Source organism: Photinus pyralis, unplaced genomic scaffold, assembly GCF_008802855.1.
Source record: "Photinus pyralis isolate 1611_PpyrPB1 unplaced genomic scaffold, Ppyr1.3 Ppyr1.4_LG3a, whole genome shotgun sequence".
NCBI lineage: Eukaryota > Metazoa > Arthropoda > Insecta > Coleoptera > Lampyridae > Photinus > Photinus pyralis.
This window is the reverse complement of record NW_022170509.1, coordinates 19,549,944-19,563,802: the sequence shown is the minus strand read 5'-3', so window position 1 is coordinate 19,563,802 and position 13,859 is coordinate 19,549,944. Positions and strand designations below refer to the sequence as shown.

At 34.5% G+C, this 13,859-nt stretch overlaps 2 protein-coding genes across 4 annotated transcripts; one reads left to right on the top strand and one right to left on the bottom strand.

Moving 5' to 3' along the window:
- Positions 1 to 18: 18 nt before the first annotated feature.
- LOC116165379 lies at positions 19 to 5,157 on the top strand. Of its 3 annotated transcripts, XM_031479770.1 has the most exons (7): positions 675 to 740; positions 3,145 to 3,352; positions 3,405 to 3,638; positions 3,741 to 3,893; positions 3,944 to 4,188; positions 4,588 to 4,747; positions 4,941 to 5,157. In XM_031479770.1, exons 2-7 carry the CDS (start codon positions 3,151 to 3,153, stop codon positions 5,054 to 5,056), a joined length of 1,110 nt encoding a protein of 369 aa, XP_031335630.1. In that variant the 5' UTR covers positions 675 to 740; positions 3,145 to 3,150; the 3' UTR covers positions 5,057 to 5,157. The 3 variants fall into 3 exon arrangements, with proteins under 3 accessions (XP_031335628.1, XP_031335630.1, XP_031335629.1); XM_031479768.1 differs by lacking the exons at positions 3,145 to 3,352; positions 3,405 to 3,638; positions 3,741 to 3,893; ... (1 more) ...; positions 4,588 to 4,747; positions 4,941 to 5,157 and adding an exon at positions 783 to 3,141 and having other exon boundaries at positions 19 to 727; XM_031479769.1 differs by lacking the exons at positions 3,145 to 3,352; positions 3,405 to 3,638; positions 3,741 to 3,893; ... (1 more) ...; positions 4,588 to 4,747; positions 4,941 to 5,157 and adding an exon at positions 783 to 3,141 and having other exon boundaries at positions 722 to 740.
- Position 5,158: 1 nt separating this feature from the next.
- Positions 5,159 to 6,523, bottom strand: LOC116165380. Its single transcript, XM_031479771.1, has 4 exons — positions 5,855 to 6,523; positions 5,680 to 5,805; positions 5,450 to 5,632; positions 5,159 to 5,407 (listed from the first exon to the last, which is right to left on the bottom strand). The coding sequence occupies exons 1-4, from the start codon at positions 5,897 to 5,899 to the stop codon at positions 5,381 to 5,383; spliced, it is 381 nt and encodes a 126-aa protein (XP_031335631.1). The 5' UTR covers positions 5,900 to 6,523; the 3' UTR covers positions 5,159 to 5,380.
- Between the last annotated feature and the right edge of the window lie 7,336 nt (positions 6,524 to 13,859).

The window sequence follows — 13,859 nt, the reverse complement described above, 5'->3', positions numbered from 1 at the left end:
CCCAGATAACACAAGGCGTCTTGGAGATATCTGTTTTACATCCTATTAACATCTGAACGTCATACGACGTTTATAAGATATCTTATAAGATATCTTTTTCCATATATCTTTAAGATGTTAAATAGTGACACCTTAAAGATATCTTTTTTACGCCCTTTAGGTCAAATAATTTTCATGGTACTATAATGTTTAAAAAATAGCTTAAAATTAAATACATATAAATATCATTCCCTTGTAATCGCTAAAAACGTTGAATATTGAACTTTTCTTACATATTCTAAAACTGAATTTATAACAAAGAATAATATTTAAAAAAACATATGCATGCGGAGGCGATCCGCCAACGCGATCGATGATGCATAGTACTGAAGCAATTTTGTATGTTTGCTTTTCAAAAAAAATTTAACAATAAAATCTTAAACCTTAATTCAGTACGTATTTTTGTGAAAAAATTTTTCGTCGTACGAAAGAATCGAACCCGGACCGCCTGGGTGCAAGCCTAGTATGCTAGCCCCTAGACCACTGGTTGGACGCTCTACATTACGATGATCTCGGGTATCTTTGTCCTCTACATCATTACATATTAAGTTAAAAAAGGATACAACAACTCTTGTAAACGGACTGATACTGTCGACGCCGGCTGTCAGTTTTTCCCTTTTCTGTGTTTCTAACCAGTAACCACATCCATTAGTGATTAGTCCATTGTGTGTGCGTTACAGTTTATATTGTGCGAATTAAAGGTAATTTAGCAAGCTTGGTTTTGAAAATAAATTAAATTACAGCTGCGGAAACCGACGGCGTGATTTTGACTTTTTGTGTAGTGTTTTAGGATAGAATATTGGTTAGGTTCGTTGATATACGATTTTTAGGTTAGCCACTGCGTTTTTTAGTTTTAAGCATTACAATGTCGCGAAGTAATTTACAAAAATACTATATGCAGGCTAAAAGAGCCAAGCCTAACAATGAAGAATCACATTCTACACCTTTAAGCTGTTTTCATTATAATAATGAGGCTTGTAGTAGTAGCGAGAGTAGTAGTATGAAAGCTGCCGATGTGGTGGAAATAAATAGCACATTAACTCTTAACCTATTACAATCACAATCTGTTTTATGTGAGAGCGAGAATGAGGATTCCGAATTTATTGAAGATGTTCCAGTAGAACTTAATTTGCAACCACCATTCTCTGAATTTGAATCTGAGAGTTCCGATACTGATAATAATGAAGCCGAGAAACATATAAAATTTAAGTTAGCAAACTGGGCATTAAAATACAATATTTCAAACGTAGCCACTACAGATCTACTTAAACTTTTGCATGATCACATTAATGAACCTTTACCCTTGGATGCTCGAACGTTACTTAATACAACAAGAAATGTTTCGACGGAATGTGTTCACCCAGGTGAATACTATCATTTTGGTTTATCGGCAGCCATTCATAATATTTTTAAATGTGTAGGAACGCACAGATTTAAAAACTCAGACCAAATAAGCTTACTTCTTAATATTGACGGTCTACCTTTAGCAAAAAGTTCACACAGCCAAGTGTATCCTATCCTTATATCAATTTTTGGACACAAATGTGTAAGGATGGTTGGCATTTATCATGGCTATGAAAAGCCAAAGGATGCCAATCTTTTTTTAAAAAGGTTTGTGCAGGATGCTATTGAAGTTATTAATAATGGTATAACAATAGATAACAACAAATATTTAATAAGAATAAAATGTATTGTATGTGATGCTCCTGCAAAATCTTTCATTAAATGTATAAAGGGTCATACAGGGTATTTTTCATGTACCAAATGTCAAATTGAAGGCCAATACCTAGCCAAAGTTTATTTTCCTGATATTGAAAACCTCCGGTTAAGAACTGATGAACAATTTAGGTTGCATGATCAGGATGATGAACATCAAAATGGTATATCAATTTTAGAGGAAATTCCTCATTTAAATATGATCACCAGTTTTCCTCTGGACTACATGCACTTGGTGTGCCTTGGAGTGATGAAGAAACTTTTATATTTATGGTGCTTTGGAAAACCTCAAACAAAGTTGTCTGCGGCTGCAATTAATGGCATTTCACAGTCACTAATAGACATACGGGAATGTATCCCAGAGGAATTCAATCGAAAACCAAGGTCTATCAATGAAATAAAAATGTGGAAAGCTACAGAATTTCGCCAAATGCTATTTTATACAGGCCCACTAGTCTTAAAAAAATTTTTAAGTACAGACCGGTACCTAAATTTCATTTCGTTACATGTAGGTATGACAATTTTAGCAAGTGAACATTTTCAACACCTTATACTGTATGCTTTGGACCTTTTAAAATACTTTGTAAAAACTTTTCAGACAATATACGGGATTGAAAATACATCTCATAATGTTCATAATTTATTGCATTTGCCTGAAGATGTGAGACTTCATGGACGTGTCGATAATTTTAGTGCATTTGACTTTGAAAATTTTATGCAAAGTATCTTAAAGTATGTACGTAAAAGTCATAAGCCGCTACAACAAATTGTTAAACGATATTTGGAAAAAATGTCAAGTGTTCAAAATAATAAAGAAGATATTACTACATTTCCATTAGCTAAAGATCAGCTGTTATTGGGCATTGATAAAATGGAACACTTTAAATCTTTAGTATTTCAAAATTTTGTTTTAAAAATTAATTTTCCTGATAATTGTTGCTGCTTGAAAAATGGTGAGATAATTAATATCACTAGTATTATTAAAATAAATAGGTGCCTAGAGGTGGTAGGCAAACAATATTTGTGCAAGAATTCTTTTTTTGATAGACCTTGTGAATCAGCTGATATTAACATATTTAAAGTTTGTGACAGTAACTTAGGTTCTTCGCAACACTTCAAAGTTTCAGATATTGATTACAAGTGTATGAAATTAAAATATGAAGGTCAGAATGTTATAATGCCATTTTTACATGGCTAATTTTTTTTTTTTTACTGATACAATATTTACTTATCAGCTTTAGACATATAGGTACTTAGGTATAGTTTGGTTTTTTGTGTATGTAAGTTTAGATTGGATAAGACATTTGATAGTATTTTGTCATTTTTACTTTAAATGTAAGGTACATAACAAATTTATTGTCTATCTTCAAAGTGAACATTTTTTTAAAGTTCAAAATGAATTCAAAAACCTGGACAGTTGTCCAATTTTTGGACGATTTGACGGTGGAGGCAATTCCGTCCACATGGATTCAAGGCAATGAGTGCCATTGGCCCTCTTTTTCAATGGAAAAATTACATAATGCTATCAGAAAATCCGAACCACTGAACACATGTTGGCCAACTCATAAAATTAAAATTTTTAGGAATGCAACTTATGGTAAGTTATAATTTTTGTATTTAGTATCTTTTGTAATTTTAACTTATTGTAGGGGATTATTTAAAAGCGAGAAACAAAGCAAGAATTGCAGAAAACACCAGTGATATCAATACAGAACCAGAGGATGTTGAAGTCAAAAGGAAAAGAATCCAAAAAATTTTATCGAGTAGTGAGGAGTCAATAGATGATACTATTTTGCCACCCCCTCCTTCTATTTCGAAATATAAAGCAAAAAAGAAGACTTCAACCTCGACTTCAACATTTAAGGAAGTACATATAACACCCGGTAAGTAAGTTCTTTTTCATTTTTTCTAGTTTACTTACATGTTAAATTGTAATATATGATCTATGGCACTTGATCTTTATAATGATCTAATTTTTTTTTTAGGAAATGACTTGGGAAATGGAGTACACGAGGCGACAGATAATAGTTTTTTTGAAAATATTGAAAATATGCATGATGACATTAATGATAACTACCTAGAAGCGGAAAATAATAATACTTGTAAGAATTGTCGCTGCAAAGACTGTTTGGAGAAGGGTATAATTTTTTTGCTAATAATGTAGAAAGTACAGTTTTGTTTTTTTTAGATAGGGCCTTAGATAGGACAAACAAACAGTTAATGCAGCAATACCACATTTTAAGGAGTATGGCGACGGACATCCTTGGAGAGGTGAGATCCATAAAACAATCCCTCAGCAAAGCAGAGCGAACCCCAGATGAGGCACCCACAAGCTTTTTTACTGAACTGGGTTGTCAATTTCCCCTAAATTCGGAAGAGGAGATAAAAATCTTCAATACTTCCTTAGAAGATGAGGACAACTTCAAAAATGCTGTAAGTTTTTATGGGGTGTCTACATACAACGAATTTCCTGCATGATCTTAGTTTGCACAGCTTATTTACTTTGCACCAAATACACAAGTTTCTTTTCATACAATTTGTTAATCTCTTAGCTGTCACAACCAATCTAAAAATAAACCCCCCAAATTGCCCATTTTTTACTTTTAATTTTTTCTATACCTATACCTTTTAAAACCAAATTACTATAGTTTACCAAAACACTGTTTTAATCTCTACACTTGTTTCGCTACCTTGATTATCATCATCAGAAGATTAAATCTATACTTGAAGTTTCGTGAAGATGATAAATCAGTGAAAACCAGTTGAATATTTTTAATTACTGTACCTTTTGTCTTTATCTCTAAATTGTTTAGAAAATATATACTTTTTTAGGTTATGGAGCTTTCAAGAGTGGGTGGCTCTAACACATACAGTTTTGTGTCGAGAACCCTTGCCTTATTAATAACGAACGAATTAGCCATTACATATAGTTGGTTGGGCAGGAAGGGCAAGAAAGTTTTCAAGACTTTAAAAGTTGCCAGTTTGGTAATAGGTGGGTATTATTACATAATTTATTCTTAGAAATAATGTATGTATCTAATTATAATTTACTCTCTTATTATTTCTATTGTTTTGTGTGCTAGAAAAAGTTTTCATGATAAATAACTTTTTAAAAGCTCTAAAAATATTGAAAACAGCAAAAACTTTTACCTTTATGTACATCTAACTAATTTAACATTTTTCAGAATCTGCTACTGTGGCCATAAAAGATGTCACTAAACAAGAGATAGAAAAATGTATACAGTTGTGGGTCCGGAGGGCGTTTGATCGAAAAAAACATGCACTGAATAAATCTTTTTAACTGTTTTCGATGAATTATATAGTGTTTTTTTGTACGTTTACTGCCTCATTTATGGCACATTGTGTTTTTGTAAACCAAATGTTTAAACTTAAAATAAATTTTGTCTGTATATAAAGTATCAATTTTTTGTGGTGTACCCAACAATACGAATACTAAAAACATGTCTTTAAAAGACGTTTTAGAGATGTCTTTGAAAGATATCTGTAAGATATCAATATTTGTAACAAAAGATATCTTTAAGATATCTTATAGATGTCTTTATGGAAATACAAGATATCTTAAAGATGTGTGTTACATCTTGGAATGTACATCTTTAAGATATCTTTAGGATGTCTTTGTGTTATCTGGGACCTAGGCAAACTGGCATAATTGCTACTGTAAATGTCAGTATACCTTAGGAAAGTTGGAAGCATCATAATAGGTCACAATGTCTTTCTTTGCGACACCATTTTGCTGATTAACTGTGAAAGGTAGATAGGTAGATCGAGACGTTGTAAGATATGGATCCATTAATTTCCAAGATCCTTTCTCTTCAGGACGGATCGCCGGTTGTTCGTCCCTTCCCAACCCTCGTATCTGCAAAATCGCATGTATTAGTATATTGCAGTATAAACTCTACTTACTTCGCATTTCGCATACGGTTCGGGAGGGCGCACCTCTTCGGAACAAGACTTGACATACGAAGGGTAAAAGGATTCTTTCATTTCCGAAATTTTCGTCGGTTTAACCGGTGGTGGCTTCCTAAAACACTGCAGTACCGTATTAAAATCTTTACTATTTTAAACGAGCGAGTCTGACCTTTTCCTGGGCTCCCCGAATGTAGGAAATGTCCGACGAGTTCATCGGTACAGGGAAATGCCTTACGACGGACTTGTCTGGAAATTTCCAATGGTGCGCATTTGTGTAGGTCGATTTGGAGGATTCATCACGTACAACAACGTTAGATTTGTTTAACTCTGGTTTGATCCTTGCCTTCACTCTCTGAGCAATGAGAATGTAGTGTAAATACCTATTTGTACTAAGATTTTCTTTTGTATTCGGTCTTTAGAGTTCGAGCTTGTAATTTAACCGTTGAATTCAGTTTTCAGCATTCTGAATTAAAGGTTCAAACTAATCCTCTGTATTTTCTCAAAGTTTAAGAAAAATGAAGAAGCTTAGGTTTACATCCATTAAGGGGATTCCGTATTTTTGTGTGAATTTCATGGAAATATGGAACTCTTTTTGGAAAGCTAGCTCTGAAAGATTCCCCTTTCTTTGCAAAAGTTCAGCAATTGCTCGCTTTTAAAAATTGTGACATTATCGGATACCATGACAGAGAGAACCATCATGGATCGAAAAAATGTTTTCCAGCAGATAAATAGTTGATGCAGAGGACGCAATAGTTCGGATCATACACATTTCCGCCCACTTGGGTCTCGCGCCGCACACATAAAAAAAAATACCCTACCTAGCTACATATTCAAAAAAAACCAGTGATATAAAAACAACATAGCATCAGAAAACAAGTTATTTTTTTTTAATAGAAAGGTTACTTTTTTCTGTAATACCTATTCTTTAAGAGTTTGAAATTCTTTTTACAATGATATCAAATATGTTATAATTACCTTAGAAATTAAAGCTACAGTAATATATTTAGAACCATAATCGCAGTAGCTGTGGAAATTTAAACAAAAACAAAAAATTTACAACAGGAAGCGAAGAAAATACATTGGCACTTCCTATGAATTATCATTACGTTACACCTCTTAACATTTTTTCATCATTTGTGTAATGATTATTTTGTTGCATTGTGATATATTGTTCACTAAACTAATTTTGTGACAGACATGACGAGTAAAAACTCTCTTTTGTTTTTGTTTAAATTTCCACAGTTGCTGCGATTGGTTTTAAAAACATTACTGCAGCTTTAATTTCTAAGGTACCTAATTATAACATATTTGATATCATTGTAAAGAGAATTTAAACCTTTTTAATAATATTACAGAAAAAAGTATGTTCTGTTTAAAAAAAAATTTTGTTTTCCGATTCTCGTTTGTTTTTATATCACTTGTTTTTTTGAATATATATAGCTTTATCAGAACTTGAGAGTAGAGTAGTATTTTTTCCTCGATTTTTTCTTTCCTATCTCCAATATAACAAAAGAAATATAATTGCTCAACTGTCCAGATTTGTAGCGCGACGATTCTAATCCTGTTGCTCTCTTGAGGCCATCAAGAGCCTTAAGTCCTGCCGTAGCGTTCCTCGCATTTATCTAATTGTCTTTTAAACCTCGGAGAGAAGTGTTTGCTATGGAAAATTTCTTTTAGCAGGTGTAGCTGACGTAGAAATCGCATTCTTTCAAATTTCCTTTCAAAGATGCAACAAATTCTGAGATGGACTAATGTGGCTGTTGAATGACACTGAGTAAGGCTACTCCTACATTGGAAGCGAAGTCAATCTGGCCACCAGACCCGATACAGCCAGGTGAGTCCAGACTCGGCCAGGGGCGGATTGGCACGGGGGGCGGGTGGCGATTGCCACCTGGCCTGTAGATCATAATGGCCCGTTGGAAATTTATAAGTATGTGCTGTATTTAGTTTCTTGCACTATTAATAAATTATTAACACGTTTCTCTAATTGGGGTTGATGTTAGGTTGTTAAAAAACCTTCATTACTACACTAATACTTTAACGGCTTAATGGCCCGTAAGTACCCAGTCCGCCCCTGTGTATAACCTTCCTTTTTTACCAAAAATCGACTACACCAAAATTTCTCGGGAAAACACTTTTTCTTATTAATTTCGGTGCGTAGAATCCAAAACAATTCGTACTTTTTCGATTAGACTTCTCAATCAAAAGTTTTAGACTAGAAACCAATTTCGAAAAAAAATTCAAAGGGCTGTAACTTTTGAACTAGTAGCCCAATCTTGGAACTGTTTGAAATTATGGATTTTACAGGCCACATTCTATAAGAAAATTTTTTTCCGGGTCGATCTGAGATGATTTTTTTTTCGGGGCTCAAAAAAAGGCAGTGTACAACCTTCCTTTTTTACAAAAAATCGACTGCACCAAAATTTCTCGGGAAAACACTTTTTCTTATTAATTTTGGTGCGTAGAATCCAAAACAATTCGTACTTTTTCGATCGGACGTCTCAATCAAAAGTTATGGACTAGAAACAGGGGCGGACTGGCCTGGGGAGGCGGGTGGCGATTGCCACCTGGCCTGTACGTCATAATGGCCCGTTGGAAATTTATAAGTATGTGCTGTATTTAGTTTCTTGCACTATTAATAAATTATTAACACGTTTCTCTAATTGGGGTTGATGTTAGGTTGTTAAAAAATTATGTTTTAATTGAAGTGTTTTACATTGAATTTATCATTTTTTGTCGTAGTATTTTGAAAGTGCTGAAATACAATGATAGGCGACGCACCTCGTGTGGATTGTATATTTTGTTACTTTTAATTATCAGCTGCAATTTTAAAAAAAACTGTATGGTAATTTATTTTCGAGAAAGGAGTACTTGTACTAAAATGTTTTGGTGCACCTCAGAGCTAAACCCCCCCCCGCGCCACCATCATTACTACACTAATACTTTAATGGCCCGTAACCTATGCAATTCCACCTGGCCCGCAGTTACCCAGTCCGCCCCTGCAGAGGAGCACGTATGTGAAATAGGACAGAGGAGGAGTGAAAAAATACGAAGGCGAGTATTGAAAAGACAATAACATGGAAAAAGATAAAGGAAGAGGATGGGAGGGATAAGAGATAGGAGTGGTGGGACAAAGAGTGTACTGAAGAGAGGCACAGATATAGAACAATGATGGAGAGAGTAAGAAAGAGAGATATAGGAGAAGGAGGTGAGAGAAAAAGGTACAAAAGAATATGTAAGGAAAAAAGATGAAGAGACAGAAAGAATATCAGGGAATTAAACACAGAGAAGAGCTTTTGGAAGATGATTAACAGAGAAAGGTACTACAAGGATGGTAGCAGAAAAGGTGTGGGAGACGAGATATCAAGAGGAGAGATGGAGTAACAATTAATCAGACTGAAGGAAAGGAAGACGACAGGGAGGTCCTAAATAAGAAATAAAGCTACAGATAGTATTAAGAAAAAGCTGAGGAAACTAATAAACAAGATATGGTAGGGAGGAGGGCTATAGGAAGAATGCAAGAAAGGGTAATAGTGCCGATTTACAAAAAAAGGCGACAAACACTGTATGGAAAATTATAGACGAATGTGAATAATAAGGACGGCATATAGAATTTGCGCGATGGTACTGAATGCAAGATTGGAAAGAGAAATGGAAGAGAAGAGGATGTTGCAGAAAACGCAAATGCGCTTTAGAAAAGGGAGGGAAAATGTAAGTATTGCATAGAATATTGGAAAAGGATTTGGAAAAAAGGGCGGAAAGGTGATTGCGTTTTTCATGACCTAAGGGCAGCGTTTAAGGAAGTAGAAAGGGTAAAAGTATGGGACGATGGAAAAATAGACTACAATTTAAAGAACAGACTTAAAGAGTTATATGAAAAGACGCTTTTCCCCCTTAGTCCAACCTTATTTAATTTCTGCATAAGGAATAAAATATTGAGACAGGGTCAAAGTGGAGGAATCGTGATAAGAAGGTCCCTGGCTTGACACAGACAAGGGGGTAGGAAATGGAATACATGATGAGAAGAATAGAGAGGTACTGAGAAAGAAAAGGAATGGAATTAAAAATGTCGAAACATCAAAAAGGATGAGATGTGCGAATGTGGGAGGTAGGAAAAGGGTGACAGAATGGAAATGGAAGGAGGAAACGGTGGAGGAAATATGAGAATTTAAACACCTAGAATACCAAATGCAACGCAATAATGGGGCAAAGGCACAAATCCGGGAATTCAATTTAAAACAAAAAGGGAGAACTGGCGATGAGACAGATGTGGGGAGTAGGAGAGACTCAAAATGTTTTCAGATTGAGAAATGCATTGGTAAGAGGGGTGTCGATGAATGGAGCGGGAGGTATGGGGATGAATTAGAACAAATAAAAAAGGAGGAAATAAAATGGAGAACATAACGATAGCGCCGGGACGTAGGGCAGCAAGATTCAAGGAACGGAGAGAAAGAGAAAGTGAATTGGTGAAAGAAGGGTTAGCGACGAGGATGAACAAAAAAGGGATTTGGTGGGAACAAAGGAAAAACTAATACGAGAGAAACGGATACGGTGGGGGCAGAGGAGAGAAAGATAACGGGAAACTTGCAGAACTAATATACTATTAAATAGCGCATAAACGTAGACTACAAATTATATCGAATTGTCGTAACATACCGTGTGTCTCGCAAAGGCAAGTGTGTATGAGATGAAAATATGTACCGGGTGGCCCAAAAAAACGTATCTCAGTAGAGTAGTGTATAACCGGGATTACCTAATCAAGTGAAGGAGAGCGATGTTATCTCCTAGGTTAGAGCGTCCAGTTTGGGTAACAATGGCTCAGTGAACCGTACGGCTTCGTACTTTTGCTATTGAGCAGCTTTTAAACAACAGTGGAAAAAGTCCAGTGCTCCTCTTCAAAAATATTGGAGATATGCGTCATCATAGTTGTATGTTTACTGTCATGCAATATTTCAACTTCAGGGCGCTGCGATGGTAAACATATACGTAATGTGTTTCTGTAAAAGTTGCATTTCTTAGATAGAACATAAAATGAGTATATGGGTAAAAGTTGTATTACGTATAACGAAATTTCGAGCGAGAAAGACGCACAAATGATCGAACAAGAATTTATTAAAGTGGTACAATTTATTATGCCCTTTGTGAGATTTGTACACTAATCCAGTCACCCTACGTATGCGGTATTCTACGACGAGCATTCATCACGTTTTTAAATGGTGAAAGGGAATGAATTAGTATAGCGAATACTTTTTTTTAGGAAACCGATGTCATATGATAAAATATCTTGTTTAAAAATATCATTTGGACTTGTAACGATTTGTTCGCAAAGTATCTAAGACGTAATTTAAGGGAAAAGCGCCACCATAACAAAACTTTCTCTAACAAATCGTATTTTTCTCAATAAATTCTTTTAACTGTGCTCGGGAAGATGTTTTAACAAGTAAATTGGTGGCAATGGAGATGTAATTGCTAAAAGAGGCACTTTCGTAAAAGATTAAATGATTTAATTAAACAAAACCAGATAATTTAACTTGATGAGGACTCCCTCAAAGATCTGTATTATTCCCTTATTTATTCGGTGAAATTAGTAGATTTAAGGTTTTTTCGTGATAGTTAATTACGACCCGGTTTATGGAATTATTGGTTTGTCTAATTTCGCTCTATATGCTCTATATGGAGAAGTAGTGAAATTGGATTAGAATTTTGCAGACCAGTATCATACTTCTCATTTTTTAAGCGGTTGCAGAAATTACCATAATTATTAATTGCGTTGCTCTCTTAGTTTTCTTTTTCACAAACTCATGGGCCTTAAACTCTGCGCTTTCTCCGGATCATGTTCATTAGTGGTGTTACATTCGGCCGTGAACACGCAATATTTGACTATCGCATACTTCACCGTATAATTCCTGATGGCACGATTTCGCTAGCTTTTCGTGGGCATTACCAAAATTATTTTACTTCGATCTTACGACCATCCGATAACTAATTGTTCCATGCACGACAAAAGCGCACACGGATTAAGCTCTCATTTCTCTTTCATATTGTCAAAGGCTTATTTACAATAGAAGACTTATCTACCATCTTTAGCTCTATAAACTAAATCAATTATGTAAAGGTAATCATAATTTTATTTAATTGGATGCACAGGTTGGCACTTTTAAAAAAGATTTGCAGTTTTTTTAGCTTCCTAGCATGTGCTAGGTAGCTATTGCGATAGCCGTTTTTTTAACATTTCAAAATTTCATCAAATATCGACGTTTTAGACCATTTTAAGCAACTTTTAAAGAATAAAATTTTTTTCCGTCTGTATGTACGTACGTACGTACGTTACGTACGTACGTTTGTTGGCAATTTTCTGAGAAAACGGCTCGACGGATTTTGTTGAAATTTTGTATATATGTTTTAGGCATACCGAACAGAAAAATAACGGGCCGGATTTTTGAAAAAAAATTTGGAGCGCCGTAACGGCATCGAACTTTTTTTTTCAAATAGCAACCTAAAATTTTTATTCTATTATTTGGAAGACCTTATTTTCCTGTGTACAACCTACAAAAAATTGGGCCTTATCAAAAAACGGAGAAAAAAATTGTCAAAGTCAAAAAATTGTGTTGCATATGTGCAAAACGCAACGATCTTGTTTCTGAAGCAATTTAAACGAAATTTCTATGGTAGGTCCCTTCAATAAAAGCAAACAAAATTCATGCGCAAAAATCGTGTTGCGCATGCGCAGAAATGCAATTTTCTTATTTATGGACCAATTAAAACGAAATTTGGATGGTAGGTCCTCCTAATAAAAGAAAACAAAATGCATGCGCAAAAAATCGAGTTGCGCATGTGCAACATCCAACTTTCTTATTTATGGAGCAATTTTAAGGAAAATTGGATAGTAGGTCCCTCTAATAAAAGCAAACAAAATGCATGCGCAAAAATCGTGTTGCGCATGCGCAGAAATGCAACTTTCTTATTTATGGAACAATTTTAACGAAATTTAGATGGTAGGTCCTTTTAATAAAAGCTAACAAAATGCATGCGCAAAAAATAGTGTTGCGCATGTGCAACATCCAACTTTCTTATTTATGGAGCAATTTTAACGAAATTTGGATGGTAGGTCCCTCTAATAAAAGCAAACAAAATGCATGCGTAAAAAATTCACCTTTCTTATTTTTTCCGTCTGTATGTACGTACATATGTTGGCAATTTTTGGTTTCAGCTAGGAAGCTATTCTGTCAAGAATTTGACACCTGGTTTTAAACGCATTTTAGACAAGTAAATATATATCAAAAGAGTTCCCACTTCTTAGGAGGGTGCTTCACCACATTTTGGTACAAAAACCACCCCCTAATGTGACCTCGCACTCACGAAGAAAATCGGTATATCCTAAATTACTCAATTGTAGATCATTTATGCCATATAGGTATGTGTTTTCCCTATATGGCACCCTAACTTCCCAAATATTGACAAAATACTAGTTATGCAAAAACGAGTGAAGTAATAAACTCATTACTAAATATTTTGACCACAGATAAGTGCTACATTCCAGGAAGATTGTGTTTCACAAACCCAACTATAAAAACAAAATTTTTTTATTGCTGTTTTGCCTTTTGTGTTAGCTTAAATCATACGGAAATTTATTATTAAAGGGCAGTTTAAGGGTTGTTTATGCATTATTTAAACATAATCTATCAAAGAAATAAAAATGTTCGGTGTATTACAAAAGTTACAACCCCCGCAAATCTAGGTATGCTTACCGTGCTAGTTTGAATTACTTAAAATACTGGGCAAGCCTAAAGCATACGGAAATTTATTATTAAAGGGTAGTTTAAGGGTTGTTTATACATTATTTAAACATAATCTATCAAAAAAATAAAAATGTTAAGTGTATTACAAAGGTTACAACCCCCGTAATCTAAGTATGGTGTAAGTGATAGTTTGAATTAATTAAAATACTGGGCAAGCTTAAAGCATACGGAAATTTACTATTAAAGGGCAGTTTAATGGTTGTTTATAGATTATTTAAACATAATCTATCAATAAAATTAAAATGTTCTGTGTCTTACAAAAGTTGCAACCCTCGCAATGCTTAAACGGTGAAGAGTGCTTTTTGGTCTGAGCTAGGAAGCTTTTCTGTCAAGATTTTGGCACATTTTTTGGAAGTACGCTGTAAGTGGTTGGTT

What these genes read in the sequence shown, in the direction of transcription:
- LOC116165379 (XM_031479768.1), top strand. Translation starts at nt 905, where the DNA reads ATGTCGCGAAGTAATTTACAAAAATACTATATGCAGGCTAAAAGAGCC.
- LOC116165380 (XM_031479771.1), bottom strand. Translation starts at nt 5,899, where the DNA reads ATGAACTCGTCGGACATTTCCTACATTCGGGGAGCCCAGGAAAAG. An exon ending in AACCGTATGCGAAATGCGAA is followed by an intron (nt 5,633 to 5,679) that starts GTAAGTAGAGTT and finishes GCGATTTTGCAG; the next exon opens with ATACGAGGGTTGGGAAGGGA. An exon ending in ATGCTTCCAACTTTCCTAAG is followed by an intron (nt 5,408 to 5,449) that starts GTATACTGACAT and finishes CAGTTTGCCTAG; the next exon opens with GTCCCAGATAACACAAAGAC.